This window comes from Alosa pseudoharengus, unplaced genomic scaffold, assembly GCF_046254945.1.
Source record: "Alosa pseudoharengus isolate Yale_2024_CS ecotype anadromous, Long Island Sound unplaced genomic scaffold, YU_APseudo_1.1 YU_APseudo_1.1_scf_2, whole genome shotgun sequence".
NCBI classification, from domain to species: domain Eukaryota; kingdom Metazoa; phylum Chordata; class Actinopteri; order Clupeiformes; family Clupeidae; genus Alosa; species Alosa pseudoharengus.
The window spans coordinates 15,555,318-15,582,208 of record NW_027468663.1 but is presented as its reverse complement, the minus strand read 5'-3'; the positions used below and the strand labels follow the sequence as shown (position 1 = coordinate 15,582,208).

Below are 26,891 nucleotides of genomic sequence, written 5' to 3'. Positions count from 1 at the left end.
GTTGGCATTATTAGCCTACCACGCTTTGTTGTATTTTGCATTTTTGCAGTGGCTAAATAAAGGACTCAGATAAGAGTGTGAGAGAGAGAGAGAGAGAGGGGAGATGGAGAGGCATTGCAATACAGATAAATGCATTGAGGTTGGGAGAAGTATGGGTCCTCTAGATGTTACTTGTTTATTGGGGCAACTTCTCTTCACCTGCGAAAATGATAACACTGTTTAAGAATAGGAGTCCACTCCAATCATGCCACTCCACACACACACACACTCGTGCACGTACTCACACAAAGTATCACATTTTATGGAATTGTTGTGCCCTAACAACACACACACACACACACACACACACACACAAAGTATCACATTTTATGGAATTGTTGTGCCCCAACAACACAAACACACACACACAAACCACACAGACACACACACACACACACACACACACACTAGGCAACCACCAAGTAACGGCAGCTGAAAAGCAACTATCTTTTTATTAGACGCTAAACACATAACACATTACCTAGATGTGATCCTATGTCAACAAGCTGTACAAATAAGAGCCAACGATGAGGGCAAGAACTGTGCAGCACATCATGATCATCATCTGCTTCTAAAGTGTGCAAGATTATAGGCAGCATGGGAAGAGAAGAACAGGGTGCCCAAACAAAAGATGGAGAGGGACAGAAAGAAACCAATTGAAAAGAGGGTGGGAAAAAAGAAAAGAAAAACACTGTGAAGTCTGAGCATTGTTAGAAGAATATTCAGATGTTCAAAGATGAATACCGGTAGTTAAATTAGCTGAATGGTTATAATGGGCCTGTTTAAATTAGTTTTTACAATGCATTGTGGGGATCCGATCACAAGTGGTCAGCCGAAACACATCACGGTTTACACATGTATTCAAGGTGCACAGATAGAGACTTTGCAGACCACTCGTATTCAGATTCCGTTACTGCCCATGTCATTCATTAGAACTCCCATTGTCCACATCAGAACACATTAGCATTTACATTACAAAAGATAGGTGGTCAAATGCGTCTCAGCCCACCACAGCAGGTGGTTTTAGTAATCAGATGGTACCTTGGTAAGGATTTAAAGTTGTATTTAGAACAGACCACCCAACACATTTAAAAACAAATGTAAACAGGGCCAATGAGTAGGCTATACAAGTACAGAATGTCAGTTGAGCACATTGTTACATTCCATTTCCTCTGGGTTACTATCAGTTGTTGATCAGCAGTATAGAATCTGTTGGTCCTGCTCTATTAGAGTGGCGTGTCTGCTTATCAATTAAGCTGTGTTAGGTTTAGTGCAATACTTGACTGGATGTAGTACTGGATATGTCACCTTTAAGACTTACAATGACAGTAAAGAAACAGAACACTTGGACTGAGAGAGTAATATGTATTCATTGCATCCATGACAACATTATCAAAAAATGGCAGTTCTTCCAGACTTACCCTGCGGGCTGCCTGCCGAAACGCTGCTGCTTTCTTGGTATCTGCCACTGCCCTTTCTACAAAGCCTGCGGACTGGTCCACGTTGCTTTCAATTCTATCAATCATGGTACCCTAGTTGGATTAGAGTGGGAGTAAAACAACATTTATATAGTCTCAGTGTGAACCTGGTTTGTGTGTGTGCATTTACCTGGATGTTAATCTCACTATATAGGTGTATTTATTCTTCTGCTCTGTATAATTTCTTCTTTACAGTTGAACCCAACACTGCTCTTGATGTCCGAAACATCAAGATGATTTTCTATATTTCGTGACCGAAGATTACGTTTCTTAAGTGTTTCCTGCACAGAATCGTGTGTGATCCACATCAGTGGTACCTGGTTCTCGACAAGCATTGCAATGTCCACAAACATGTCATGTAGCTCCTTGATACTGCTCTCCAGACGCATGATGTCTTTATGTCGCGCTTCAATCTCACCCAGCTGTTCCTTTGAGATGTTTGAAGCCATGATCTGCCACAGGAACAAGCAATTAGTGTTTGAAGTAAGTTTTTTTTTTACTCTGTCAAGATATGCACCAACAAACAGGTATAAAGACACAACGCACACATATATGGACACAAACAAAATCACCCCAGCTGTGAACACAGCCGCATTCCCTCCCTCCAGCATCTCTTCTAACTCCTCATCTGTGGTCGTTTTGCCCGCTGTAAAGAGAGGTCAGATTCAGTCACACACAATCACAGACACTGAACACAATACATTAGTTCGATCACTGCCAGTTGCCAGAGTTGAAGTAAACATTTCTTCAATGCACACAAAAGGCTTATATCCCTTAGTTTCCTTCACAAATTTGTTAAATCTGTGTTAATGAGCACTTCACTTTTGCCAAGGTAATATCCACCCAACAACTCTAACATATCAAAAGCAGCAGATAAAAAAAACATGGTTGTTGCACAGATGTGCCTTGGACTGATCAAATTAAAAGGGAACTCTAATTTGCAGTTTTATCACAGAACACAGTGTCACTGATGTCACACGTTTGTGGGAGCATGCAACTGCATGAATGTCCAGCTATTGTGGACTGAATGAAGATTTTGGGCCCTATCATGACATTCTAAAGTGCATCGTCACTCGTCAAAAGTCTATTCAAATTTAGTAGGATGTCCAGTTCACATTGGGAGGGGTTTCGTTCTCAAAAGTGGAGCGCATGGCGTAACAAGGTGTTCCTGGGTCTTTTAATCAGTCATATGGGTGTGTTTGGGGCGTAACATCATTTTAAACCAATGAGAATGACACCTGTCATTCCCTTTAAAGGCGCAACGCGCGATATGTCAAATAAATGCATCGGTATTTTGGCATTCAACGGCGCATTTGAAGGAGGTTGCTTGCGAGACCGTATGGAATAGTCATTCTTAAACCATGTTTTACTAAAACCTAGCATATCCTTCACGCATTTGCACTCGTCTATTATTTGAACTCATTGACAAAGTTCACCAAGGAGTCAGTCAACGACAAGACAGTTATATGCAGTTACTTTCACTATTGACTGACAATGGGTTACCATCGAAAACATAGGCTGGAAAAAGCAACACTTACCCTAATGTTGCTCAAATGACTGAATAAAACAACATTTATCCTGCAGAGGAGTTGCTTATATTTCGTGACAGTGCGTCTTCAGCTGTGCTCCATACGTGTCTCGCCTCTCCCCTAATCACTTTTAACCGTCATTACCAATTTGCAAATGATGGTGAATAACTACTCATCATGAGATGTACAGTATTTCGTAATATCTTTATTCTAATTATGTTTACCATTGTAATCGTGCAATTTGTAATGCTTTGCATTGACGTGCACTGGTGTGCGTTCATGAATGATAGAAGGATGGTGCGTGCACCTGCCAATATGGCTGTTGACATGCGCTCTTAAAATAGCATATGAACAACTCTCCATTGACTTCTGACCAGGTTTAGGTGGTGTATGATAGCGATTTTTAGACAACGCGCCAGGTCCCTCCCTAGGTTGTTAATTGCCACACCCCTGGGCGCAATGCTTAAAAAATAAATGTGCAAAATAACGAATTCAACTTTGCGCCGGTGAATAACGAACTTTACGCCAATCGCTGGTGACCCAAAATACAGCCCTAAAGGTGAAATGCTCACCAATACGGATCTCATCAAATTTGTGAACAAGATTTCAGTGAAGTTATAGATTGTTTGCTTCAACTCATCAAAAATGGGAGTGAAAAGTAATGTGTCTATATTTCTATGTCTATATTTTTGTCGTGTATAGATGAAAACCCAGTTGTATAGCAGGACTAAGGCCTTATGGGTCATAGCAGGTATACCGTTTTACATACCCTGGCAGAATTTGTGAAATGTGTACCATTCTTTTAAAACAACACCAAAGAGTTTTTTGTACCTTAAAATAATGTTTCCAAAATCGTTTCAGTGGTTCATCAACTCGTAACAGGGTGAACGGCACTTTCTGCATTTGCTTCGCGGCCCTCTATCGGCTATAACCGCACTATGTAAGTTTGCCGGATCGGGTAGCGGATCTGTAGTTCGATGGAACGAGACATGAGAAACTACAAATTTGACTTGCATCTGATGTCGCAATACATCGTACTTTCATAAAATCATGCAACATATTCTACCTTGTCTGTGGACATTGTTATTTGTAAAGCTGGTGCCGGATAAACAAATAGTGCGTGCGACAGAGGAAAAGTTATTTGGTGTTGCTTTAAGAAAACACGAGTTCTCAGGCAAAACACATCACTTCATTCAAAAGAAACCGTAAGGCATCACAGAATAGTGCAATCATTAAACACAATAAATATAATGAGATGATCCCCATTCAAAACTTTCACATACCCTTAGTTCACAATACTTTAGCATCAATGACAGCTTGTAGTCTTTTGTGATAGTTGTGGATGAATACCTTTATTTTCTTAGATGGTAAAGATGTCCATTCTTCTTGACAAAAAGCCACCAGGGTCTGTAATTTCTTGGGTTGGCATGAACTGCATATTTGAGATTTCCTTGAAGTGGCTCAATAATATTGAGCTCAGGAGACTGTGATGGCCAGAATCATATATTTTTCCTGATATAGTTCAGCTACCTTTTCTTGCAAATCTCTTGTTACCTCTCTTGGTTTTCCCATGGCTCAGGGGCCAGCAAAGTTAGTGCAGCGAAATGGGCGGAGGTCTCACAAGAACTATGAATCTCATGGACTATTTATACAAAGGCATTAATTACAATCAAAGATATTACATGTGAAATTGTACACTTAATAGCCAATTAAACTTGTTCATGTCAACTTATGTGTGTATTATCAGGCCAAACATTTAAGGGTATGTAAATGTTTTTGGGTGATTTCCATAATTTATATAAAAAGGGCACACAAAATGATGTGGTTTTCTGCATGATCAGTCAACAAAACTAGTCAACATTTCGCAAAATTCTGCCAGGGTATGTAAACAAACCGAGCATAACTGTACCTGTTACTCATCAGAAACAAAAACACTTACTGATCTCAAGCTGCCTGGCAATACGTCCTTTGCTCTTATCTCTGAAGTCCATCTGTGTCTCATTATACCTCGTCATCACTTCGACAAATTTTTTGGCCAGTATGGCATGCTGAAAAACACGAGCAAGTCACAATGATACAGTCTATCCCCGTTCACCATCCAGATGTGGTAATATGTAGTCTTACCTGAGACTTTTTGATCCTCATGTCAGCTGAGACTCTGTCCTCTGCGTTTGTGTCCAGACTCTTCTCAATACCTGTTCGTAAACAAGTAAACAAGGAACCTCAACCAGAATTACAGATAAAATTACAGATGACAGATATACAATGAGTAAGAGTACAGAGTAAGTAGAGAGTAAGTAATGGGACAATAAATCATAACAACATGGAATTAAGACTGTCTGCAAATAAGAACAGCATTCACACTGTTGCTGATACAAGGCGTTGGTAAGCAAAAGACTGGCGTGTCCAAAAAAAGACCTAGTGAAATACTAACAATAGGCTACAGTGTAAATTACAACTTGAAAAACAAACTGACTCTTCAGCTTGTTGCGGGCATTGTTGGCCAGCTTCTTGATGTCATTGGTACGAGCTTCGATGTCATCTTGTGTCTCTGTACAAGTTGAAAGGAAAAACACGAGAGGGGAAAAAAGGTCAATGATCGCCCTGAAGAAGTGGAAGAGAGATGATGAAATGTAATCATGGACAGGAAGTGGAATGAAAATGGGCTTAAAAGCTGACTGACAGAAAACAACACAGAGTTATGATAAATGCATTTAAAACAGAAAGTAGAGACAGGAGGAGCATATGAGAAACAGAAGAAAGTGTGTGTGTGTGTGTATGTGTGTGTGTGTGCGCATGCCCGAAGCCGGAAGCAGGCCAGTAGTGCTAGCACGCGAAAGTCGCACATGGAAATTGTTTGGTAGTGTTTTTTTTTTTTTTTCGCTAACATCTAAACCCAAATAACATTCTAACATCTAGTTGCATGCACACCCGTTGTAACTGCCATCATTAATGTAGATGATGAGAGCATTGTTTGGGCTACTGGGTTTACAATGCTAGTATCTAAGATTGTTTGTGTTCAATGAAATCTATTGTAAAACGTGAACACAAATAAAGGCATTAAAATGTGTGTGTGTGTGTGTGTGTGTGTGTGTGTGTGTGTGTGTGTGTGAGTGAGTGAGTGAGAGAGAGAGACATGATGATGAGATGATGTTTACTCTGGTCAGATGTGGGAGCGGAGAGGATGATTGAGTTCAGCTTCTTTATTTCTGTCACATTCTCATCTATCTTATCAATACTGGTGCGGATATCCTCAGCCTGAGGGTGAGACATGAGCACAGAAGTTAAATGGAGGTTGTGACAGTGAAACACATTAACCATATGAAAATGAAAATATTTTTCGTCAAATTCACCAGGCACTCAATATTAAATGATTACTTTGTGTCTGAAATCTACCAGCCACTTCAATATTTTACCAGCATTTGGCTGGTGGCTGTTGCTAATTTCCATGTATGCTTCTGTAACAACCCTGTTCCATGTATCATTTCAAATGGTGAGTAGGCCTAAGTATGAGACAGCTCTGTCATTTAATTCATTAGCACATATGGTTTTGGATTTCTTTTGTCATTGTAACTCTACAGTGCTCTAGTGCATGCATCAAATCTACACTCCATTTGTTTTTATGCTCTACTCAACGATACCTGGGCAAAAAACTCATCCATAAACGACTCTTTCTCAACAGGAACCTCCACATCCTCTGTCACTTCAGATTTCTGTGAAGAGAGAAAAAAAGTGGGGAGGTAAATCAATGACATTTGTGGAAAGCCTCTTTTTATCTACATGAATTGCTGAGAAAAATAACAATTATACACCTGAACATTCTCCACCTGTTTAAATACCATGCATGATGGACTAAATAAAACATGCTGAGTTAACATACATGTTCTGTAAGGTATTATATTTCTTATATGTGGCTCATGTGGTAGGATATGTAGCATAACCCATTCAAGATGCAGATAACAGATATATTTGGTATCAAAGGCTCTGGTCATGGCAACAGCATTAGGTTACCCTGTCTTTGAGAAGAAATACGAGTAGCCTCAATGAGAACATATAGGCAACAAATAAATAACCATATGCAGCTGGTAAAACAAACAGATGAACAATCCTTTCATCTTAGCGTAATCAGGCCTGTCTCATACCCTTCCCCCTCATCCGGAATCCCCCACTTGACCCCTCCCTCGACCCATCTCCACATATCGGATAGCGATTTGACCCTCTCTAGTCCAACCGTCCAACTTGCGTTGGTGTGGAAAGTGGAAGTTCACCAACGGCACGCAGAATGGCGTGACATGCAGCTTACTTTGAAATAACCTGAAGACGTGCGTGTCATGCTAGGTCCTGAGGAGTGAGGCCATTCATCCCTTGGATGAAGCCTTGACAAACATCCAGTCATTTTAGGGCTATCACACACATAATGGTACAGGCGAAAGTGACGCAAAAGGCCCCGTTGTCACCATACCCAGTCTCAGCAGCTAGCCCGACAGCCTGTCCACTTAAACGTAAGGTCATTAAACGCAGGTTATGGAGAAAGGGTCATGCCTTACCGCTTTTAACTGTTCCAATCGATCCTTCATTTTGACAGCCTTGTGGGCACTTGTTTTGGAAGAATTTGTTGTGACTGGCTATCCGAGATAACGCAATCACGTAGCCTATGAACCTAATTAATTCACTCTATTTAATCTTTCCAGGGAGCATAGGTCCGATAATCCAATGCCTACAGCCCAATTTTAATATAGGATGATTAGTATAACCAATCGATTGCTTCTTCCCCCAAAGTTCCGATGGAAACTCCGCTTTACACAGCACAAGTCCTGCAATATGGCTGTACACAGAACCGTAGTTTACTAAGCCTATCCTCTCAAGGGGGATTAAGTCAACAGTTGTGTGCTGAACTAATCTGGGCCTTCGTCTTTCATTCTCCCGTCCCATGAGCTTCACTGTCACATCGCACTTGACATTCTTCACGCATGCTCTTTGCATCGCAACAGGTCCGCATGTTCAGGTGGATGCGCGCATGGTGCCCCGCAGACTCTTCTGTAGCCTACATCTGTAGTCTAGTCGTGATTTCATGAACCCAGAAATGTTGAGAACCCTAAAGTTTTATTGCAGAAATGTCATCTATAGGCCTATGGGTGGAATTCAACTTGGTTGCCTAAAGTTGCACTTTGGGCAATTTGCATAATTAGCATAAATAGGCAATTAAGGCGAGGCAGTACAGGTGAATAGGGTAAAATATTTAAATAATAGATATCACCATGAAACTTTCTGAGTTGATTACTTATGTTAAGATGAGAAAAAAATGTATTGCATGTTTTTTATATTTGAATGTTTACATATGCAAATGAGGCCCTATCTCATTAAAAATGCTCTATTTTGCATACACACAAAAGCAGATAGTGTGATAAAGCCAGGCTCAAAATTGTTTTTCCAAGGTAAACACGTATACTTGGGGGGATGAGTTGGTGAAAACCTTTAAGAAACTTGGTAAGGAGGCAGTGTTGACCTATGGACAGACAGATTAAGAAATTAAGTGTGCCATGCAAAACTAGAAAAGCACTCCATGAGTGCAGACCTCCGCCAAGCGAAAACATAACCGCCTCCTGGATCCAGACGGTGATCCGGATCACTCCCAAACTTTTTGAGTTATCTTACGAACAAACAGATGAACAGACACACAGACAAACAAACAAACAAACAGACAAACAAACCCGATGAAAACATAACCTCCTTGGCGGAGGTAATATATAACAGCATGCACACACACAAACCCACAAGAACTATATACAATATGCAAAATAACTATATCCAGCATGCACATGTATACAAATGCACAATAACTATATACAAGAACTATATACAACATGCAAAATAGCTATATACAGCATGCACATACACACAAACCCACAAGAACTATATACAATATGCAAAATAACTATATCCAGCATGCACACGTACACAAATGCACAATAACTATATACAAGAACTATATAGAACATGCAACGCGCGCGCACACGCACACACTGTAAACTATATAACTATATACAGTATGCACACACGCACACACACACACACATATTTAACAACAACCACACAATCCCACTTAATAGCCTTCACCATCTTCATCATTTCTTTCCTCATTCCCTTCAGTCTCATCATCTTCTTCATCTTTATCTGAATGTATTGCAAATGGGTTGCAGCAGCGGACCTCACCCCCTTCACACTTGCAATAGTCAGTGCAACTGAGACTTGCAGCATGGCAGCTGCAGTTTCCTTTGCTGCAGGCTTTCAATGTGCTGCAGCTGGTGACATCAAGGAAAGAAATTATGAAGATGGTGAAGGCTATTGAGTGGGATTGTGTGGTTGTTGTTAAATATGTGTGTGTGTGTGTGTGCATACTGTATATAGTTATATAGTTTACAGTGTGTGTGTGTGTGTGCGCGCACGTTGCATGTTGTATATAGTTCTTGTATATAGTTATTGTGCATTTGTGCACGTGGGCATGCTGGATATAGTTATTTTGCATATTGTATATAGTTCTTGTGGGTTTGTGTGTATGTGCATGCTGTATATAGCTATTTTGCATGTTGTATATAGTTCTTGTATATAGTTATTGTGCATTTGTATACATGTGCATGCTGGATATAGTTATTTTGCATATTGTATATAGTTCTTGTGGGTTTGTGTGTGTGCATGCTGTTATATATTACCTCCGCCAAGGAGGTTATGTTTTCATCGGGTTTGTTTGTCTGTTTGTTTGTTTGTTTGTCTTTGTGTCTGTTCATCTGTTTGTTCGCAAGATAACTCAAAAAGTTTGGGAGTGATCCGGATCACCGTCTGGATCCAGGAGGCGGTTATGTTTTCGCTTGGCGGAGGTCTACACTCTCGGAGTGCTTTTCTAGTTTTGCATGGCACACTTCATTTCTTAATCTGTCTGTCCATAGGTCAACACTGCCTCCTTACCAAGTTTCTTAAAGGTTTTTACCAACTCACCCCCCCAAGTATACGTGTTTACCTTGGAAAAACAATTTTTAGTCTTTATCACACTATCTACTTTTGTGTGTATGCAAATTAGAGCATTTTTAATGAGATAGGGCCTCATTTGCATATGTAAACAATCAAATATAAAAAACATGCAATACATTTTTTTCTCATCTTAACAGAAGTAATCAACGCAGAAAGTTTCATGGTGATATCTATTATTTAAATGTTTTACCCTACTGCCTCGCCTTAATTGCCTATTTATGCTAATTATACAAAATTGCCCAAAGTGCAACTTTAGGCAACCAAGTTGAATTCCACCCACTAGGCCTATAGATGACATTTCTGCAATAAAACTTTAGGGTACTCAACATTTCTGGGTTTACTATTGGGCCTATGGGGATCACGACTACTAATAGATCAGAAGTGAAGTCTTTTGCGCCTGGTCACTAGCACCTCATCCATTTTGGCAAATACTTGTGAGGACTTCGAAAACATTCCAGCAAATAGTCTGTCCACAAGACCACACAATAGAAATGTTAAACCTAAGGCCTAGTCCACACGTACGAAACCGATCTTTCTTTCCTCCGTCTTCTCTGAAACCGCATCAAGAATATTTGCGTCCAAACGGATCCATCTCAACACAACTCAACACGTTACTTCATACCCCAGGCCTATAGGTGGCACTGTTTCTTTACAGAAATTGACCAAAATTTGCGCTTTACAGTCAGAATAGGCTACGACCAAATGGCTAGTGCAAGGAAACCAGAATTGTTTGTGTGGACTGATGGTGAACTGTCAACTGTAGTCAACTGTAAAACTAATAAACTTTATTTTACGGTTTGTGAAGGGTGCAGTCCCGTCCTTTCTTTGGCTAATGCAGGTAGGCCTACTAATCACCTTTACTTTCTTTGGTTGTAGGATAGTCCGTGATTCACATTAGTTTTGGCTATCACCGCAATTAGGCTACTAAACGCAAGGCTTACCCAAGTTCTAGGCTATTCTGTCGCCACATTTATACTATTGCTATAACATCTTGGTTAGTAACAGTCAATAGCCTACTTTTGCCTGCATCAAATCGCGCATTCGCATTCAGTGTGCTACCATCGGGGTGCAATAGAATATTAGGAGCTGTTTTATTGTCAAAGAGAGGCTTAAGAAAGGATTACACGCAGGGGTGCCAATAATTGTGGGCGACGGGTTTTTGTTAAAAACATTTATTTCTTTAAGATTTCCTTTTTCTCACAATAAATTTGCTTTTTTTCAAGGTTGGATTTCTCCTCATTGTGAGATTACAATAAATCACCAAAAGATTATTTTGTATACCTTCTTTTAGTCAACTTTACCAAAGGTGCCAGGAGATCTAGAGGGTACTGTATTGACCATCATTCTTTTGTTTATGTAAAAGCACATTGTAAATACCCCCGTCAATGAAATACGCAAAATAAATAAAATAATCTTGCCTTACATTCACTGACAGCATTGATTTATTAACACTACATTTCTTATACAAAATGTTTTATTACTACACATCAGTTATTATGTCAGCAAAATCCAACAAAATACATAATTCTTAATTTGTGAATATTGCTTTGTGATGCTAGCCATTCTGCCTTTACACTCCATGTGGCATGATAAGCATTAAAAGCACATTTTTAAAGAAAATACAAAAATACTTTGTAAACTGTGTTGGTAATAGCTTAAGACAAATATTCAGTTGGTGATGGCATGTTTGACAGTGGTCATAAGGGTTCACAGGCTATAAGTCATCATCCTCATCCGGGAGGGCAGTTTCTGCTGCAACCTGTGGACGGAACAGATACGTAAGAAAACTGACATACCAAAGCAGTATGAGTAACTGCAGTGAATCATTACTGTATTTGTTGTGGATCCGTGAGTAAACATAAGGTCATGTGAATGAAGGCTATAGATATGCATCCATACATATGGCTTTTGTTTACAATTATTCATTATTTCGCCCAACTCCGATATAATAAAGACAAGCAGGACAACAGCAAGGCAAATCTAACAGATGATTTCATTGGCTTACGTGTAAAAGTTTGTGGGTTTACAGCAGAGGTTATCAACCTTTTTTGAGCTGCAACTCCCAGAATAATCAGTTGGTGTTCAGAAGCCACCAGCCCACAGTCTACCTGCATCCTCTCTGAACGTATTTGCCCACAGGCAAGATATTAAATTCCATTTGAGCCATTCTGCTGCGCTTTAGACTTAGATTGGAGTTGGAATAACGTTATTTTTTCTTGAGAAGCCATCTCCATAGGTGGTGGATAAAGCTTGTATTTTACCAACCATCAATGAATATGTAAGACAATGTTATGTTCATAACAGCAATTCCACAGCTAGTGGAACTATTATCACAACATAAAACCCACCAAGGCTGCTATTACTATTGCCAATTCACTTGCTAAGGCCAGACTGCCTAGTGTGAAAAACAGTTTTTTTTGTATTTGTGTGTGATGGAAATGGAAATGGAACACCCCCCACACACACACACACACACACACACACACACACACACACACACACACACACACACACACACACACACACACACACACACACACACACACACACACACACACACACACACACACACACACACACACACACACACACACACACACACACACACACACACACACACACACACACCTCGTGGTGAGTCCTGAGTTCCAACCCCCTAGATTGAGAACCTCTGGTTTACAGGACCTTTTTTAAAAGCACCGCTCTTGGAAGTTGCAAGGCTGGTTTTCTCGGTAGGGACTCGCTACGTCTATGCTGTATAACTATGCTAGGTGAAGATTCACCTATTATACGTTTGTTTACCATCAAATTAGCTTCGTAAAGGTGAAAATCTTGCATAGTGTGCCTTTAATGCAAGTGATGACATGCTTGTGCATGGGGTCTTGGAATATGTTACCCTGGGAATCCAGAGTTCCCAGGGAAGCATGCTCAGCGAGAGACTCTGGCAATGAGTAATAGACCTCTGAAGTTCGCCTACAAAAAAGAACCAAAACGGCAATCTTTGCCCACATAAGGAGCTCCGGTTGTTAATTGAAGCTAACTATCTATGGCAAGTTGCATTGCAAGTTAGCTCTGGGGTAGCAAAAATCTAAGTGTGCCGCCTTCACATACCGGAGATCATAGTATCCACCCGAAGGCAGAGGACAAAAGTGTGTTCAGGAAAACTACTTTTTTTATCCCCGCGAGAGTTTAACAGGTGTGATAATTCAAAATCCCCATGTTTTTTTCCCATAGGAAAAATCGTCAGATGCCGGATGTCAAAGATGGAAGCTTTTTTGTAGGCGAACTTCAGAGCACGTTACTTTTGCCCCTTGCATCGCGGGGAACCAATCACATCTGTGTATCCGATATATGCAGGCCAGAGGCAAGCTAAACAGATGACAGTTGTAGTGTTATCCAATTGCGTTGAAGTCCGGAATCAGACAGTTAAAATTGGTTGTTTAGTGTTATCCAATTGCGTGCAGTGAGATTTTTAAATGCATGCTTAGTTCCGCCCCTTGAGTTGGGCCATTACATTATTCGTAGCCAGACCCTTAATCTTTCAGGATTTGGGTCTGGAATCTCCAGGCTAGGAGTATGTGGGCAGTGGATGCAAATCTACAGCATTCCTTAAGATGACTAAAGACAACCAAAGACACTAGAAAGAGTAGAAGGATTCTCAGAGAAGACAATACACAAAGACCTTCTCCTCCTCTACAAACACTTTTGCTTATTGCAAAGTAATTTAGTTTTTGCATGCAGGTGTGTGTATGTATGTGGTATGGTGTATGCCTGTACTCCCTTGTCAAGGAGGATTCCAAAAGAAGCACAATTTGGTGATTTGGTGACTTCTGTGTCAATGTACTCACTTTGAGTTCTTGCTCATACTGTGAGGCCAGATTGGGGTCCATGGCGATGTCTGGGGGTGCGAGAGCAGGCATTTCTGCAAATTCCAAGTTGGCTTCACCGGTGAGCTTCTTTGCCAACCAAAGGAAAGGCTTCTCAAAATTGTAATTACTTTTGGCAGAGATGTCATAGTACTGAAAAGAAAACAGCAGCACAGAAGAGATTCAACATTATACACGAAGGAGGTAGCCAGTATATCAAATTCCTACTTACAAAATCACTTAAAAGTCTGTCAACATCACACAAAACAAATGATTTACATTACATTTGAACCATTTACATAAGTTTGACATGTTAAATTTAAATTCTTCAAAAGTCTTTCTATGGTTGGACATGCAGAGAGCTGAGCACATATTTGCAATAAGACTCTGGAGAGTGAGGCAGACTGATTACCTGCAGGTTTTTCTTGCGGTGGAAAACGATGGCTTTGGCCTTCACCTTCCTGTCTTTGATGTCTACCTTGTTGCCACAAAGCACGATGGGTACATTCTCACAAACACGCACCAGATCCCTATGCCAGTTAGGTACGTTCTTGTACGTTACCCGGGATGTTACGTCGAACATGATGATGGCACACTGAGCTATAGAAGAAGCCAAGGAAACAAAGCAAAGTTATCACTACCTGAGAAGACTATGCATAGACTGTTAAATCAGTGTCTTGTATACTTAATTCCAAATTTGCATGGAAAAAAAGTTTCAAAAGGCACTGTGAGCTTGGTATTTAAAGCAATGAAAACCTGAACTTATCAAAAAAATGTAGAAGCGGTCATATACAATTAAGTATTTTAAAATCTTAAACAACCCAGCCCACACCTGAATTCTGGCACAGTGCCTGAGAACTTCAAGCTCCGAGAGCTGTCCAAGCTAAAAATAAAACCATAGCCTTACCTTGGATGTAGTAACCATCTCTTAGTCCCCCAAACTTCTCCTGGCCAGCTGTGTCCCACACATTGTATAAAATAGGTCCCCGGTTTGTGTGGAAGAGAAGGGGATGCACCTCCACTCCGAGAGTTGCTGGGAGGGTGAGACAGATAGAGGCTTGGTGAACAGCTCACAGATAAGACCAGTGTTTCCCATACATTGACTTATTTGTGGCGGCCCACCACAATATCAACATTGACCACCACACAGTGATGTTCCAGGTTGTACTGATTTGTGCTTAAAGCTGGTTAGCATCATAACCACGCTGCGCTAATTTGTTAAAAACTGTTGCATTCAAGTTAATTCTGCAAACCTACCACTACAAATAGAATTCAATTCTGTGGGAAACACTGAAGACTCTCCCACCAAATACTTGTGGACAGCATATTTTAAAAACAGCTAACGGATGCAACATCAGTTACAACTCACCAACATATTTCTTTTCAAATTCTCCTGTTAAATGTCTCTTGACAAAAGTGGTCTTTCCTGTTCCTCCATCTCCCACCAAGACAAGCTGTGTGCACGGCAGAGACTCAGGATCAGTACTTTTTTAATATTATATTATATATAAATTATACATATATACAAATTTTGTTTTGCATGCAATGATGACCGGACACACACTTTTGTTGGGAACCAGGAATATAAGGCCGCCTAGCAACAATGAAGCTGTAAAATATATTAGTATAACACTAGTAACATTATTTAATATAGGATAAGAAACTACACTGTAAGTTAGGTCTTAAAGGGATCCCCAAACTCCACAGGAACATAACTTACTAGGCCTAGTCTACAGCCTTAAGACTGTTTGATTAACCATAGTATACTTCCTTAATGTGGGACAATTTAATCATGTATTCCACAATGTGTTTGTATTTGTATTGATGACCCCTTGAACTACTTACGACATTGAGGCAGTCAGAAGCACCTCTGACATTAGGTTAGGTATGCATGCATGCATGTAAGTATGTATGTATTTTTTTTTTTACATTTTGTTTTAAACAACCATTTACTGAAAGACATACCTTAAAAGTGGCTGCAGGTTGCGTCATATTGGATGTTGGTCTGTTTCACTGAGGAGACAAAGGGGTTTACAGAATTATATAAATTACTGAATGCAACATTTGTGTTAAAAGAAACAATTTAATGCACAACCAACAAACTAACTAAAACACATGACTAAGCATTCACTGAAACATAAAAATATCCTTATTGAGTGCGAATTGTAACATTTCAAAAGTTACTTAAGTTGAAGATTATTTGAAGTTGGCCTAATGAGACTGCACCAAGTTACATGTAAACCATTGACTGTAGAATGGATATATTATGTCTATGGTGTGTAAACAGAGTAGACGGAAGATGAAACCGAAACGGAAGTAGGTTTCACGAATGGTAGATCTGATATCTTTGTTGTGAGACTAGTTTCCATTTTTGGCGGGAGGGGCTAATGTAGCTACATCACTAGCCCACACATGGAACCACATTGTGAGATCTCATCAATGAAAATGGCCAGAGTAACGGACTTTAACGTTACCTTCTAACACGCGACGTTAAAGTGTACCGATGGATAAAGGGAGCAGAATAGCCACCAAGTGCTACATTTCCTCAAAGCAGCAGCCAACATATCCGCTAAACAAGCTAACATTAACGTAACGTTATTAACTTCATGTTAGCTCTTTTTCCACGTTGATGCCGCTTGCGTTAGCTAATGGTAACGATACATCAATACTTCACTTTAACATTACAGTCCAAACGAACGAAATTTAAAGATACTCAATGCGATTAACAATACATTTAGTTATGTTAAACTCAAAATCCATCACCGAATAGTGTTTCTTTCTGCCTTGTTACACACAGCGGCATACAAAAAATGAAATATCGCGCCATACATGCGAGGCCCACCATTGGATAACTCTACATCAACAAAGATCGGCTAGTTTACGTGTCGTTAAAAAATAGAAATGGCTACACTACAAAGCCCTCGTAAACGCATTTAACTTACCTTGCCAGGGATCCAGGCAACTGCAAGGAATGAGCTGTTTAGGGCTACTTCTAGGGCTATGGAACTGTGACGTTTTTCGTCTACATCACGTGGTGATCCCCAAGACTTCCTGTGCAAAGGCTGGTGGATGGGTGGATCCGATTCGCTTAATCGCCATCATTAAACCTTTACATTTTAAGACTAGTGTTTAACTCTACTGTGAGTGATTTATATTGATACATTTAGATGAATGATTTTATTAAGTAAATGAAGCTTGTAAAATATATCGTGGTTATACATGAGTTCTTTAATTTGTTTTGTCACCAGCATATCATTGATTTGGCAATGTGGTGTGGATCATTTTAATTGTATAAACACTTAAGAAAAGCTCTACATCAAACTCAGATATACAATGCATATCAGCAAAGTAAAGGGGACCTTTAATTTTGAAACAGAACAAGCCCCTTAACAAGACTGTTATTCAAAAAAGAATGAGCTTATGGAGCTGAAGAAAACAGAGACTTATTTAAAACTTTGGACAGAACATTAATTTAATCACCATTTCCTAGAGTTCACAAGTATTTCATCTCTGTACAATTGTCATGACAAACTCATACATTTTTAACTGTTTTCTTAGGAAGGCAATCAAACGTAATGCTAACTAGAGAACATAGCTCTGATACCTTCTTACAGTTGTAGGTTAAATAGTGATTGGGAAAAGGTTGAGGGATGTTGGCTGCCTTGGTGTGAAGAACAAGTTGCTGTGTTAAGAGCACACCTTGGAGTAAATGTAACATCTACCCAATGTCAACCAAAAGGCATAAAAGTCGACCATATATGTTCTTGACGGAGGAAAGAAAGACACGTGAATTCAGAGGAAATTTAGCCATCACCGAAACAGACTGTTTTTTCACCTGCATGTTTACATGGGGTGAGGTTATGGTGTGGGTGACCGGCACAGTTGGTTTACCTCTGTACGATGACCATGAGAAGTGTTTGCGTAAGAGTTTGTACTGTACATCAGTCAGTCAGTTAGAAAGTGTGGCAGAACCAAGTCACAGGGAAAGTCTGAGTCCATTATAGAGTATGTGTGTACATGTATGAATCTACATAGGTTGGAGTCACTGTCAGTCAATGTCCCTTTGTAGTCAGTCAGTGTGTGACAAATCAATCAGTGTGTGTGTGTGTGTGTCTATGCATGTGTCTGTACACGCTTGTCTGTTTATCGGTAGAGGTAGTCAGCCTGAATGTTGGCTGCAATTTCAGCCTCCCATTTGTCTCCGTTGTTGAGCAGTTTCTCTTTGTTGTACAGCAGCTCTTCATGAGTTTCTGTGGAGAACTCAAAGTTGGGTCCCTGAGAAAGGAAGGGATAAGCAAAGGCAAAAACAGAAATATTAGGCATGGTGGGAATGAAGAGATGAATACATTACCACATTCATTAGAGATGAATACATTACCACACGCAAGTCCTTTACAATGTCTGATACCACAAACAGAATTAAGCCATAAGTCGAATCAGTGCGAAGTCTCACCTCCACAATGGCGTCCACAGGGCAAGCCTCCTGACAGAAGCCACAGTAGATGCATTTGGTCATGTCAATGTCATAGCGTGTTGTCCTCCTGCTGCCGTCAGCACGGGGCTCCGCCTCAATCGAGATTGCCTGAGAGAGGAAGACTCAAGTGTCAGTGAGAAGCTAACCATTCCTTATGTTTCAACTCAACTCAGAGTCCCGGTAGCATTTAGACTAGCATAATGAGTAGGGTTAATTATTATGTAAAGATTGTTTAAAGTGAATCGAGATTAAACATGGCTATTAGTAGTACCTTAGTAGAAATTATGTCACAATAGTAAAATGTCCTTTCCCGGAAATTCCTTAATTGCAAATAAACAGTAATTTCCTTCCAATGCATGAAGATCAAAATAAGAATTAGGCAGATCTGAGTAAACCTACTCATTGGGTACAAAGTTTTGACAGTAAAAACAGGGATTGAGGCCAAATTCAAGAAAGGCCTTCTGCATTATTGTAAAACATGATCACCAATAACAAGAACAAACAATAAAATAGAATACAGGTGGTCAGACGTTGAGATGCAGTTTACCTGTGCCGGACAGATGGCTTCACACAGTTTGCAGGCAATGCAGCGCTCCTCTCCTGAGGGGTACCTGCGCAACGCATGCTCACCACGGAAGCGGGGAGACAAAGGGCCCTTCTCAAAAGGGTAGTTTATCGTAGCTGGCTCCCTGAACAAATAACTCATGGTCATACCCAAACCTACAGAGAGAAAGGAAACAGGATTATGTATAATTATGTATATTCCAATATACATTAATAAATATACAAAATATATATTGCAATATATGTATACCCTTAAAAGGGTAGATCAGAACTTTGGACATTTCTAAGTTAGCCAGTGTGATATTTATCAGTGGAAACAGTTTTCTTTTTTTTCCTTATACTTTTTTGATCCCGTGAGGGAAATTTGGTCTCTGCATTTATCCCAATCCGTGAATTAGTGAAACACACTCAGCACACAGTGAGGTGAAGCACACACTAATCCCGGCGCAGTGAGCTGCCTGCTACAATAGCGGCGCTCGGGGAGCAGTGAGGGGTTAGGTGCCTTGCTCAAGGGCACTTCAGCCGTTCCTACTGGTCGGGGTTCGAACCGGCAACCCTCCGGTTACAAGTCCGAAGCGCTAACCAGTAGGCTACGGTTGCCCCAACACGTTTCATCCAGTCCTTCTAGTTGCAGAGGTCACTGTTGCTAGGCTAGCAGAAGTCAATGGTACATGGTTACCCACTCCATGGTATACCCGAGGCAAATAAATCATAACGTCAGACTATTGATGTAAATGTTTGTGTTGATAGAATAATGTTAGACATAAAACTATCCTTGCATCTCAATGATCGTATTACATTTTGAGGGACTAATTTCTCAGCAGCGGTGGAATTTTACTTTGCTCCGGTTAGTAGTACTGCGCTGAAAAGTAAACAGACAAGCGCACTGCAGTCAGGACACCTGCTGCAGCACTGTAGTAGTAGCTTAGGACATTGAAGTATTGGATAGGAACCTAAGGACTAGGCAACATGGTGATTCAGTGTGCATTTACAAATTGTAAAAATAAACACTACAGAGTGGCACCACAAAGTTTCCACCAATTTCCATTGCGAGATCCAGAAAGGAACCAACTGTGGCTTCTTGCTGCTGGCTTAAACATCAAGACACCAGCAGAGGCTCTACTCAAGTGGCGAATGTGTAGTGATCATTTTAGACCAGACTGCTTTGAAAAAAAAAATGCAATATAAACAGTGTTGGGCAAGTTACTTCAAAAGCATAATGCATTATGTATTACTTGTTACGGTCATCTCAAAGTAATTTGTTACATTACAATATTACTGTCTTTGAATTGTAAGGCATTACACTATGTTTACATTACTTTCACCAAAATAACAGGAAATATGGATTTGGTGTTCTCAATAGATCTTCATGTGTTCAATGCAGCTCATTACATGGCAGGAGGTGATGTGGTATGACATAATGACTGAGCTAGGCTTAAGGCTAACAAAAGAACAATATAATGGTTGCAGTTATGGCTCATGGGACAATGTAGGCCCCAAAGGCCAAAGGTCACTCACAACTTAATATAGTAAAATATAGCCATAGTGAAATTGTATGTTCTTTAAATGGTTCTCATCATTGCTGGTTGCCTATCATTCCACTTACAGTGGTGTAAACTTAATGCAAATAGTTTGAGAATAATGGCTACGATCTTTGTCTGTAAAAGCAACATTTTAGTTATTCTTACTGTTTGAAATGAGAAGTATAGCCTAACCATGTTAGATCTGTTGCATGAATGGCAGAGATAACTCAAATTCCCTTTCTACAGTCATTTAAACAAGGCAATCAAATTCCAGGACCAGCATAGATGACTTTTTTTAATTCTTGGATAATCTTCTCTGGTGCCAATTGAGCATTTCTCAATTAAAAAGCAAAGTAACTTCAGTTACTGAGAATTGTACCGAGTAAAATATTACTGAAATTGTATTAGTAATGCCTTACATTACTGCATTACAGCAAAAAGCAATGCATTACTGTAATTACATTACTTTTTTTAATGCATTACTCCCAACACTGAATATAAATGACCACAAGTCACTGACAACGAATGCGCTTCCATCCGTCTTTCCAGATGCACCAACAGCTACTGATGAACAGGTAATAACTTATTTAGGATTAGTTAGGATAGTTTTATGTCTTACATTATTCTATCAACACAAACATTTACATCAATAGTCTGACGTTATGATTTATTTGCCTCGGGTGTACTATGGAGTGGGTAAGACTGTTTTAGTGGCAGGCTAACCATGTACCGTTGACTTCCGCTAGCCTAGCAACAGTGAACTCTGTAACTAGAAGGACTGGATGAAACGTGTTAAAAACGTCTCCACTGATACATATCAGACTGGACTGGCTAACTTGGAAATTAGGTCCTACTGTATGTCCAAAATTCTGAACTACCCCTTTAACACCTTTCAATGAAAGGAAGCTCCAAATGAGATATCAGAAATCAATCTCCACTTATCAACAGAACAAGAAAACTTGATAACCATGAAGGAATATAATTCTGACATACAAATACAGTACTGGCATGGTTACATGAAACGTCAGTGGAAAGGTCTAACCTCGGAAGAGCTCAGTCCACAGGAGAGTCTGCGCTGCACGATCTGTAATTGACTTCATGTCATCGGCGACCTCCTGAGCATTGACATACTCTGACAGAGAAAAATACAAACTGAATGGAATGATATTGTTGAAACAGTAGAGTGATAAAAATCAAAGCTTGTATTAGCTGCTGCTGAGTTACCAGTTATTTATCTCCAAGAGAGATCATTGCCTCTAGATTATAGTATTTCTGGATATACAGATGAGGTGTGCCAAAACTAGTAACAGATGCAACAGGTTCCTGCTTGCGAAGCAGAAAGCACTCTTTGCAGGTCTGAAAGATTTTTTTTAAATATTATACTTACTGAATCCCTGCCTTTGAGCTGAGAGGCTAATGGGACGTATTATACTGTGGCTGAGGGCGAAAGTGCCTGAGGAAAGAATATGTTTAGAAATTTACAACAAAATGTTTTGATGAACAGCGGTGCCATGCAAGTTTAAAAGAGTCCAAATGTGCAAAACAACGTTTACATATAGGCTACTATTATTTGATTTTTTAAGCACACAAAACTATGCTCAAGCTACCTGGCCTGGACACTGAATACAGGACACGTAACGTTGCCGACATCACGCCTGGAATTCGCTGTGGAAAAGACACAACCTTATGTCAGTGAGGATATGAGAGCTAAACAGAAAAACTTCATCAAGTCTAATCACATGACGGCGGTCATACAAGCCATGGTGTGGTAGCCTAATATTAATATAGCCAATGGTGACGACAGAAGACATCGGCTTGACCTACATAGCACTTCCACAAAACCGAATTAAACAAAAGGGGCTGAGTATTCATTCAAAATGACATATTCTTCATTACACATTACAAAATTAAAAAAAGCTCCATCACAATTTATTTTGTCTGATTACATGTTAAGTTGGCTGTAAACACCCAAGGTCCGTGGGTCTATAATCACAGGCTTGTTGACACTTGGTCTTAGTTACCAAATAGTTCCACAATAGTTGACCATGCAACACACAACACTGCTGTTAAAGACTCCATTACATAATCATAGGATAAACACAACATTGCCAACTGACTTTGATTAATGTAAGTGGTGTAGTGGTCGTTGTCACTAGCTAGAATTAATTATCTGTATACCGTGTAAGGTTATGGCAACGTTATATGCCTTAGCTATACTAACCAAAGTTAGGTTTCCTAAGGACACGAGTTGTATCGTACGTTAACGTACAATTGTTTGACCCTCGTCTGATAAATGCATCACACAGGCTAGCAAAAGATTGTCATCCAATATCACAAATGTTTCGATACATTTTGGAGCAGAATCCGAATGTCACGGAGAGTCTATTGTAAACTTGCATTTGTAGCCGGGTGACGTTAGCCAACTATGCCAAGCTAACCGTAGATTCTCAAGGACTTTCAATGACTGGCGTACAACCAATTATTTACCAAATAAAATATCACAAGCTCTAGAGATGTTGTAAGAACAATAAAGAACGTCATTCATACTGCACCTTACATGTGGTGATTCCAGATATTTAAAATGATTTGAACTCACCGAGCTGTCGCTATTTGGCCTTCTTAACCAGAACAGCAGCAGACGATAGAGGAAATGCACGATATGAGCATAGGATGTGACGGCAAACTGCCTACTTCAAATATGTCCGGTTACTCTATTGCGGTAACAACTTTCAGGTCCGAGGTACGACTTGACTTGACCAGAGAATGTCCATAAGGGCTCTGACTTGACTCAGGTCATGACAAAGACACCTATCATAAATTGTAATAAGAAGGGTTTGGAAACTATACTCCGATTACAGGATTTTTTTGTTACAAAAGAAATGGTGGCCTTGCTAGGCATATTCTTCCTGTTTTCTCTTTTTTCTTGTATTCTTTTTTTCATAGACATTTCTTTTGATCAGTAAGCTGCAGCGTTCATATTCATATTGTCCTGAAAGGCATGACATTAAGCACAAACTTCATCAGGATACTATGGTTGAGATCGCAGAAATCAGACCAAAAGGCTATAACTTTAAAATAACCTAATCATGCGACATTCAATTACAAAATATGACATTTTTTTTAATTTAATTTTTCATATAATTTTCTCCTCTTGACTGTGAACACTCTAGCTTAGGTCACCTTTGTTCTTGGCAACTCCAATATGCTTACAGTGGGCCTTACAATTTAAAAATCATTGAGCCAGCATCATTTTAATTAGAGGATGTATCCTGGTGATGTAGCAGTTCATGTGTGTGTCATTTCTCCCTAAGCAGGATTCTAAAGATTTCAGAATACCGTCTCAATCCTCTCTGATTCTACTTCATCATTCACTTCATTAATCATTAGTAAGTAGCCTAAAAGTTATTTCATATTTCTGTGCATAGTCAATAATATTACTGTTGGTAGGCCTACATTTCCGGATTATAATTCAAACAGGCTAGGCTAATGAATAACAGCTCATATTTTACTGTATAGTAAGTGATTGATCTGATTTCTTTCACATGTAAAGCTCAAATTAATAGTGTAAGATAAGGGAATAATATAAACTGATGGCCAATTCGTTCTTTATACTGTGATGCTATGAATTCTCATGTGCAACACATTTTCAACAGTGAATACAACAAACACTACTACTGCACTACTGGAGGAGCCCAGGCCATGGTCCAGGACAGAGAAATCCCTGCTGGTGGCTGTGCTCAGTGTTGAGATGGTGCTAGGTATTCTTGGAAACAGTTTGGTTCTCATTGTCAAAATTGTGGTAAGGGCAAGAATTAATATATCCATTCATTACACTTTGCTGTCTTCAGTGTTGGGAGTAATGCATTAAAAAAGTAATGTAATTACAGTAATGCATTGCTTTTTGCTGTAATGCAGTAATGTAAGGCATTACCAATACAATTTCAGTAATATTTTACTCGGTACAATTCTCAGTAACTGAAGTTACTTTGCTTTTTAATCCAAAATTGAGAAATGCTCAATTGGCACCAGAGAAGATTATCCAAGAATTAAAAAAAGTCATCTATGCTGGTCCTGGAATTTGATTGCCTTGTTTAAATGACTGTAGAAAGGGAATTTGAGTTATCTCTGCCATTCATGCAACAGATCTAACATGGTTAGGCTATACTTCTCATTTCAAGCAGTGAGAATAACTAAAATGTTGCTTTTACAGACAAAGATCGTAGCCATTATTCTCAAACTATTTGCATTAAGTTTATACCACTGTAAGTGGAATGATAGGCAACCAGCAATGATGAGAACCATTTAAAGAACATACAATTTCACTATGGCTATATTTTACTATATTAAGTTGTGAGTGACCTTTGGCCTTTGGGGCCTACATTGTCCCATGAGCCATAACTGCAACCATTATATTGTTCTTTTGTTAGCCTTAAGCCTAGCTCAGTCATTATGTCATACCACATCACCTCCTGCCATGTAATGAGCTGCATTGAACACATGAAGATCTATTGAGAACACCAAATCCATATTTCCTGTTATTTTGGTGAAAGTAATGTAAACATAGTGTAATGCCTTACAATTCAAAGACAGTAATATTGTAATGTAACAAATTACTTTGAGATGACAGTAACAAGTAATAAATAATGCATTACGCTTTTGAAGTAACTTGCCCAACACTGGCTGTCTTTACGGGAGTGCCACTAATACCCTCTTTTATCTGATGTGAATTTTCTCTTTCAGTGTAAATATAATTTCCAGTGCATCTACTGGCTTCCCCTGGTCAGTCTCACTGTCTCTGACCTCAGCTGCTCTGTTTTGATCATCTCTAGCTCGTTGCTGGCCACTCTCACGGGGGGCCAGAGGTCTCCATGGTGTGAGGTGGTCAGTTTGTTCAAGTTCACCTTCATGACTTCATCCATTGGAAGTATCGGTGAAAACTTACAGCTTATTTTTAGCATGTCTGAAGTCATGAGTTTCTTTGAACACATGAAATTTTGCCTTAAGACTGCAGCTGGTTAGCTTTAACATTAAAACCTTTACTTGCTTTTTTCGTAGTGGATGCTTTATCAGGTTCTCATGACTTATCCTTTGTGTCTCAGCCATCCTCTGTGTCCAAAGGTTCATGGGCATACGCTCAACAGGAAGTTGTTGGTCTGTCGTCATGGTACTAGCATGTTTCACCTCTTGGCTGTTTGGTGTGGTGTTCGGGATTGTGCCAGTAATATATGGCTGGATCAAGTGAGTAAGGGAGGGACAGAAAATCTGCAGCATTTTTCACTTATTAATAAAAGGCTTTAAAATGAACACCTCTTCCTGATCTGTACCATGCTCTTAAAACCACCAGTGGAATGGTGTAATAACAGTTGCCTTAAATTCTTAATTGAGTGAAATGTTTTCTAATTTATTGCTAATTAATCAAATCATTTAATTCAATAGTGTTGAAATATTGAGCTAAATGGCAGTATTGTCTCACAGGTATGATTCTGCTGAGATGCTGTGTGCAGTCTTTTGGGAGAGCGTTTACTCTGACATGCTTGTCTACATCCTCTGTGCATTCTCTGTCTGCGTCTTCCTCCCCTTTCTGCTGATGCTGATATGCTCTCTCCTGTCTGCAGCTGGTTATGGGAAAAAAGGCAACAAGTATGTGGTACTTATTTATTATCAGGCTATATATATATTTTTATCACATTGATGACCTTCACCTCTCTTTCTCACTCTTGCTCGATAGCCGGGATGATCTCTCTTCTGTGGCACCTCTACTGGTTGTTTTTTACCTGCTATGCTACACTCCATTTGCTGTCTCCGAGGTAAGACCAGTACAAATGTGATGTCAATATGCTGTCTTAATATAAGTCTTAATGAACAGTACATGTTCAGCAGACGTTAAATAGTCAATTTAAATATGGGCACTTTGTTATTCATTTGCTAAGCCCACTGACTCAAAGGAGTTTAGTCACCGTCAAAATGACATGCGGATGTGATGATCTATGACGGTTGTCTGCACAGCAGAATATAAGCCCCATTTACAAAGATGCACTGACTTTGTCAGAAAGTCTAGTTTGAAGCTTGAATTATCAGTATAATGACACCAATTCACCTCTCAGTTGATACTGCTTGGAAGATTGGACATGTCCCCCTCACCTGAATGGCTGCGGACGGTATCATCTGTGCTGGCTTACATGGATTGTGGTTTGAATCCCATTCTTTACTGTACAAATCAAGACTTTCGGCAGGCGCTACTTGCTCTTCTGTGGACTAGTCGGAAGTTGAGCCTGTCTGAGCCTGAGCTGACAAGAATTACCAAACTAGACATGTGATTGTTACAAACACACTGCTGTAGGCTATGTAGGCCTGCAATTAGATTGTGTCAAAAATTCAACAAGGAGAGATAA

General features: G+C 39.7%; 4 protein-coding genes across 5 annotated transcripts; 1 reads left to right on the top strand and 3 right to left on the bottom strand.

Moving 5' to 3' along the window:
* Positions 1-532: 532 nt before the first annotated feature.
* Positions 533-7,623, bottom strand: stx3a (syntaxin 3a). 2 transcript variants are annotated; one of them, XM_076295805.1, is made up of 10 exons: positions 7,594-7,623; positions 6,688-6,759; positions 6,205-6,304; positions 5,523-5,597; positions 5,171-5,241; positions 4,986-5,094; positions 2,090-2,163; positions 1,724-1,969; positions 1,461-1,571; positions 533-610 (listed from the first exon to the last, which is right to left on the bottom strand). In XM_076295805.1, the coding sequence occupies exons 1-10, from the start codon at positions 7,621-7,623 to the stop codon at positions 533-535; spliced, it is 966 nt and encodes a 321-aa protein (XP_076151920.1). The 2 variants fall into 2 exon arrangements, with proteins under 2 accessions (XP_076151920.1, XP_076151921.1); XM_076295806.1 differs by having other exon boundaries at positions 1,835-1,969.
* Positions 7,624-11,496: 3,873 nt separating this feature from the next.
* LOC143133939 (GTP-binding nuclear protein Ran-like) lies at positions 11,497-16,969 on the bottom strand. Its single transcript, XM_076293920.1, has 7 exons — positions 16,881-16,969; positions 15,904-15,951; positions 15,308-15,392; positions 14,846-14,971; positions 14,351-14,538; positions 13,921-14,091; positions 11,497-11,831 (listed from the first exon to the last, which is right to left on the bottom strand). Exons 2-7 carry the CDS (start codon positions 15,928-15,930, stop codon positions 11,787-11,789), a joined length of 642 nt encoding a protein of 213 aa, XP_076150035.1. The 5' UTR covers positions 15,931-15,951; positions 16,881-16,969; the 3' UTR covers positions 11,497-11,786.
* A 176-nt stretch (positions 16,970-17,145) lies between these two features.
* Positions 17,146-23,182, bottom strand: ndufs8a (NADH:ubiquinone oxidoreductase core subunit S8a). The gene is made up of 7 exons (XM_076293919.1): positions 23,096-23,182; positions 22,107-22,164; positions 21,887-21,952; positions 21,542-21,631; positions 18,960-19,132; positions 18,392-18,520; positions 17,146-18,213 (listed from the first exon to the last, which is right to left on the bottom strand). The coding sequence occupies exons 2-7, from the start codon at positions 22,147-22,149 to the stop codon at positions 18,082-18,084; spliced, it is 633 nt and encodes a 210-aa protein (XP_076150034.1). The 5' UTR covers positions 22,150-22,164; positions 23,096-23,182; the 3' UTR covers positions 17,146-18,081.
* A 558-nt stretch (positions 23,183-23,740) lies between these two features.
* Positions 23,741-26,816, top strand: LOC143133947 (visual pigment-like receptor peropsin). Its single transcript, XM_076293939.1, has 7 exons — positions 23,741-23,885; positions 24,153-24,298; positions 25,240-25,429; positions 25,599-25,737; positions 25,975-26,139; positions 26,228-26,306; positions 26,604-26,816. Coding segments are annotated over exons 1-7 (933 nt in total). The 5' UTR covers positions 23,741-23,884.
* The last annotated feature ends 75 nt before the right edge of the window (positions 26,817-26,891 follow it).

What these genes read in the sequence shown, in the direction of transcription:
- stx3a (XM_076295805.1), bottom strand. Translation starts at nt 7,623, where the DNA reads ATGAAGGATCGATTGGAACAGTTAAAAGCG. An exon ending in GATTGGAACAGTTAAAAGCG is followed by an intron (nt 6,760 to 7,593) that starts GTAAGGCATGAC and finishes CTCTCTTCACAG; the next exon opens with AAATCTGAAGTGACAGAGGA. An exon ending in CGGCTGTGTTCACAGCTGGG is followed by an intron (nt 1,970 to 2,089) that starts GTGATTTTGTTT and finishes TTCCTGTGGCAG; the next exon opens with ATCATGGCTTCAAACATCTC.
- ndufs8a (XM_076293919.1), bottom strand. Translation starts at nt 22,149, where the DNA reads ATGTCGGCAACGTTACGTGTCCTGTATTCAGTGTCCAGGCCAG. An exon ending in AGCTCAAAGGCAGGGATTCA is followed by an intron (nt 21,632 to 21,886) that starts GTAAGTATAATA and finishes TTTCTCTGTCAG; the next exon opens with AGTATGTCAATGCTCAGGAG. An exon ending in GTGGACTGAGCTCTTCCGAG is followed by an intron (nt 19,133 to 21,541) that starts GTTAGACCTTTC and finishes TTCTCTCTGTAG; the next exon opens with GTTTGGGTATGACCATGAGT.
- LOC143133947 (XM_076293939.1), top strand. An exon ending in TTCATCCATTGGAAGTATCG is followed by an intron (nt 25,430 to 25,598) that starts GTGAAAACTTAC and finishes TTTGTGTCTCAG; the next exon opens with CCATCCTCTGTGTCCAAAGG. An exon ending in GTAATATATGGCTGGATCAA is followed by an intron (nt 25,738 to 25,974) that starts GTGAGTAAGGGA and finishes ATTGTCTCACAG; the next exon opens with GTATGATTCTGCTGAGATGC.
- LOC143133939 (XM_076293920.1), bottom strand. Translation starts at nt 15,930, where the DNA reads ATGACGCAACCTGCAGCCACTTTTAAG. An exon ending in AGATGGTTACTACATCCAAG is followed by an intron (nt 14,539 to 14,845) that starts GTAAGGCTATGG and finishes CTTCTTCTATAG; the next exon opens with CTCAGTGTGCCATCATCATG. An exon ending in ACCGCAAGAAAAACCTGCAG is followed by an intron (nt 14,092 to 14,350) that starts GTAATCAGTCTG and finishes TTTTCTTTTCAG; the next exon opens with TACTATGACATCTCTGCCAA.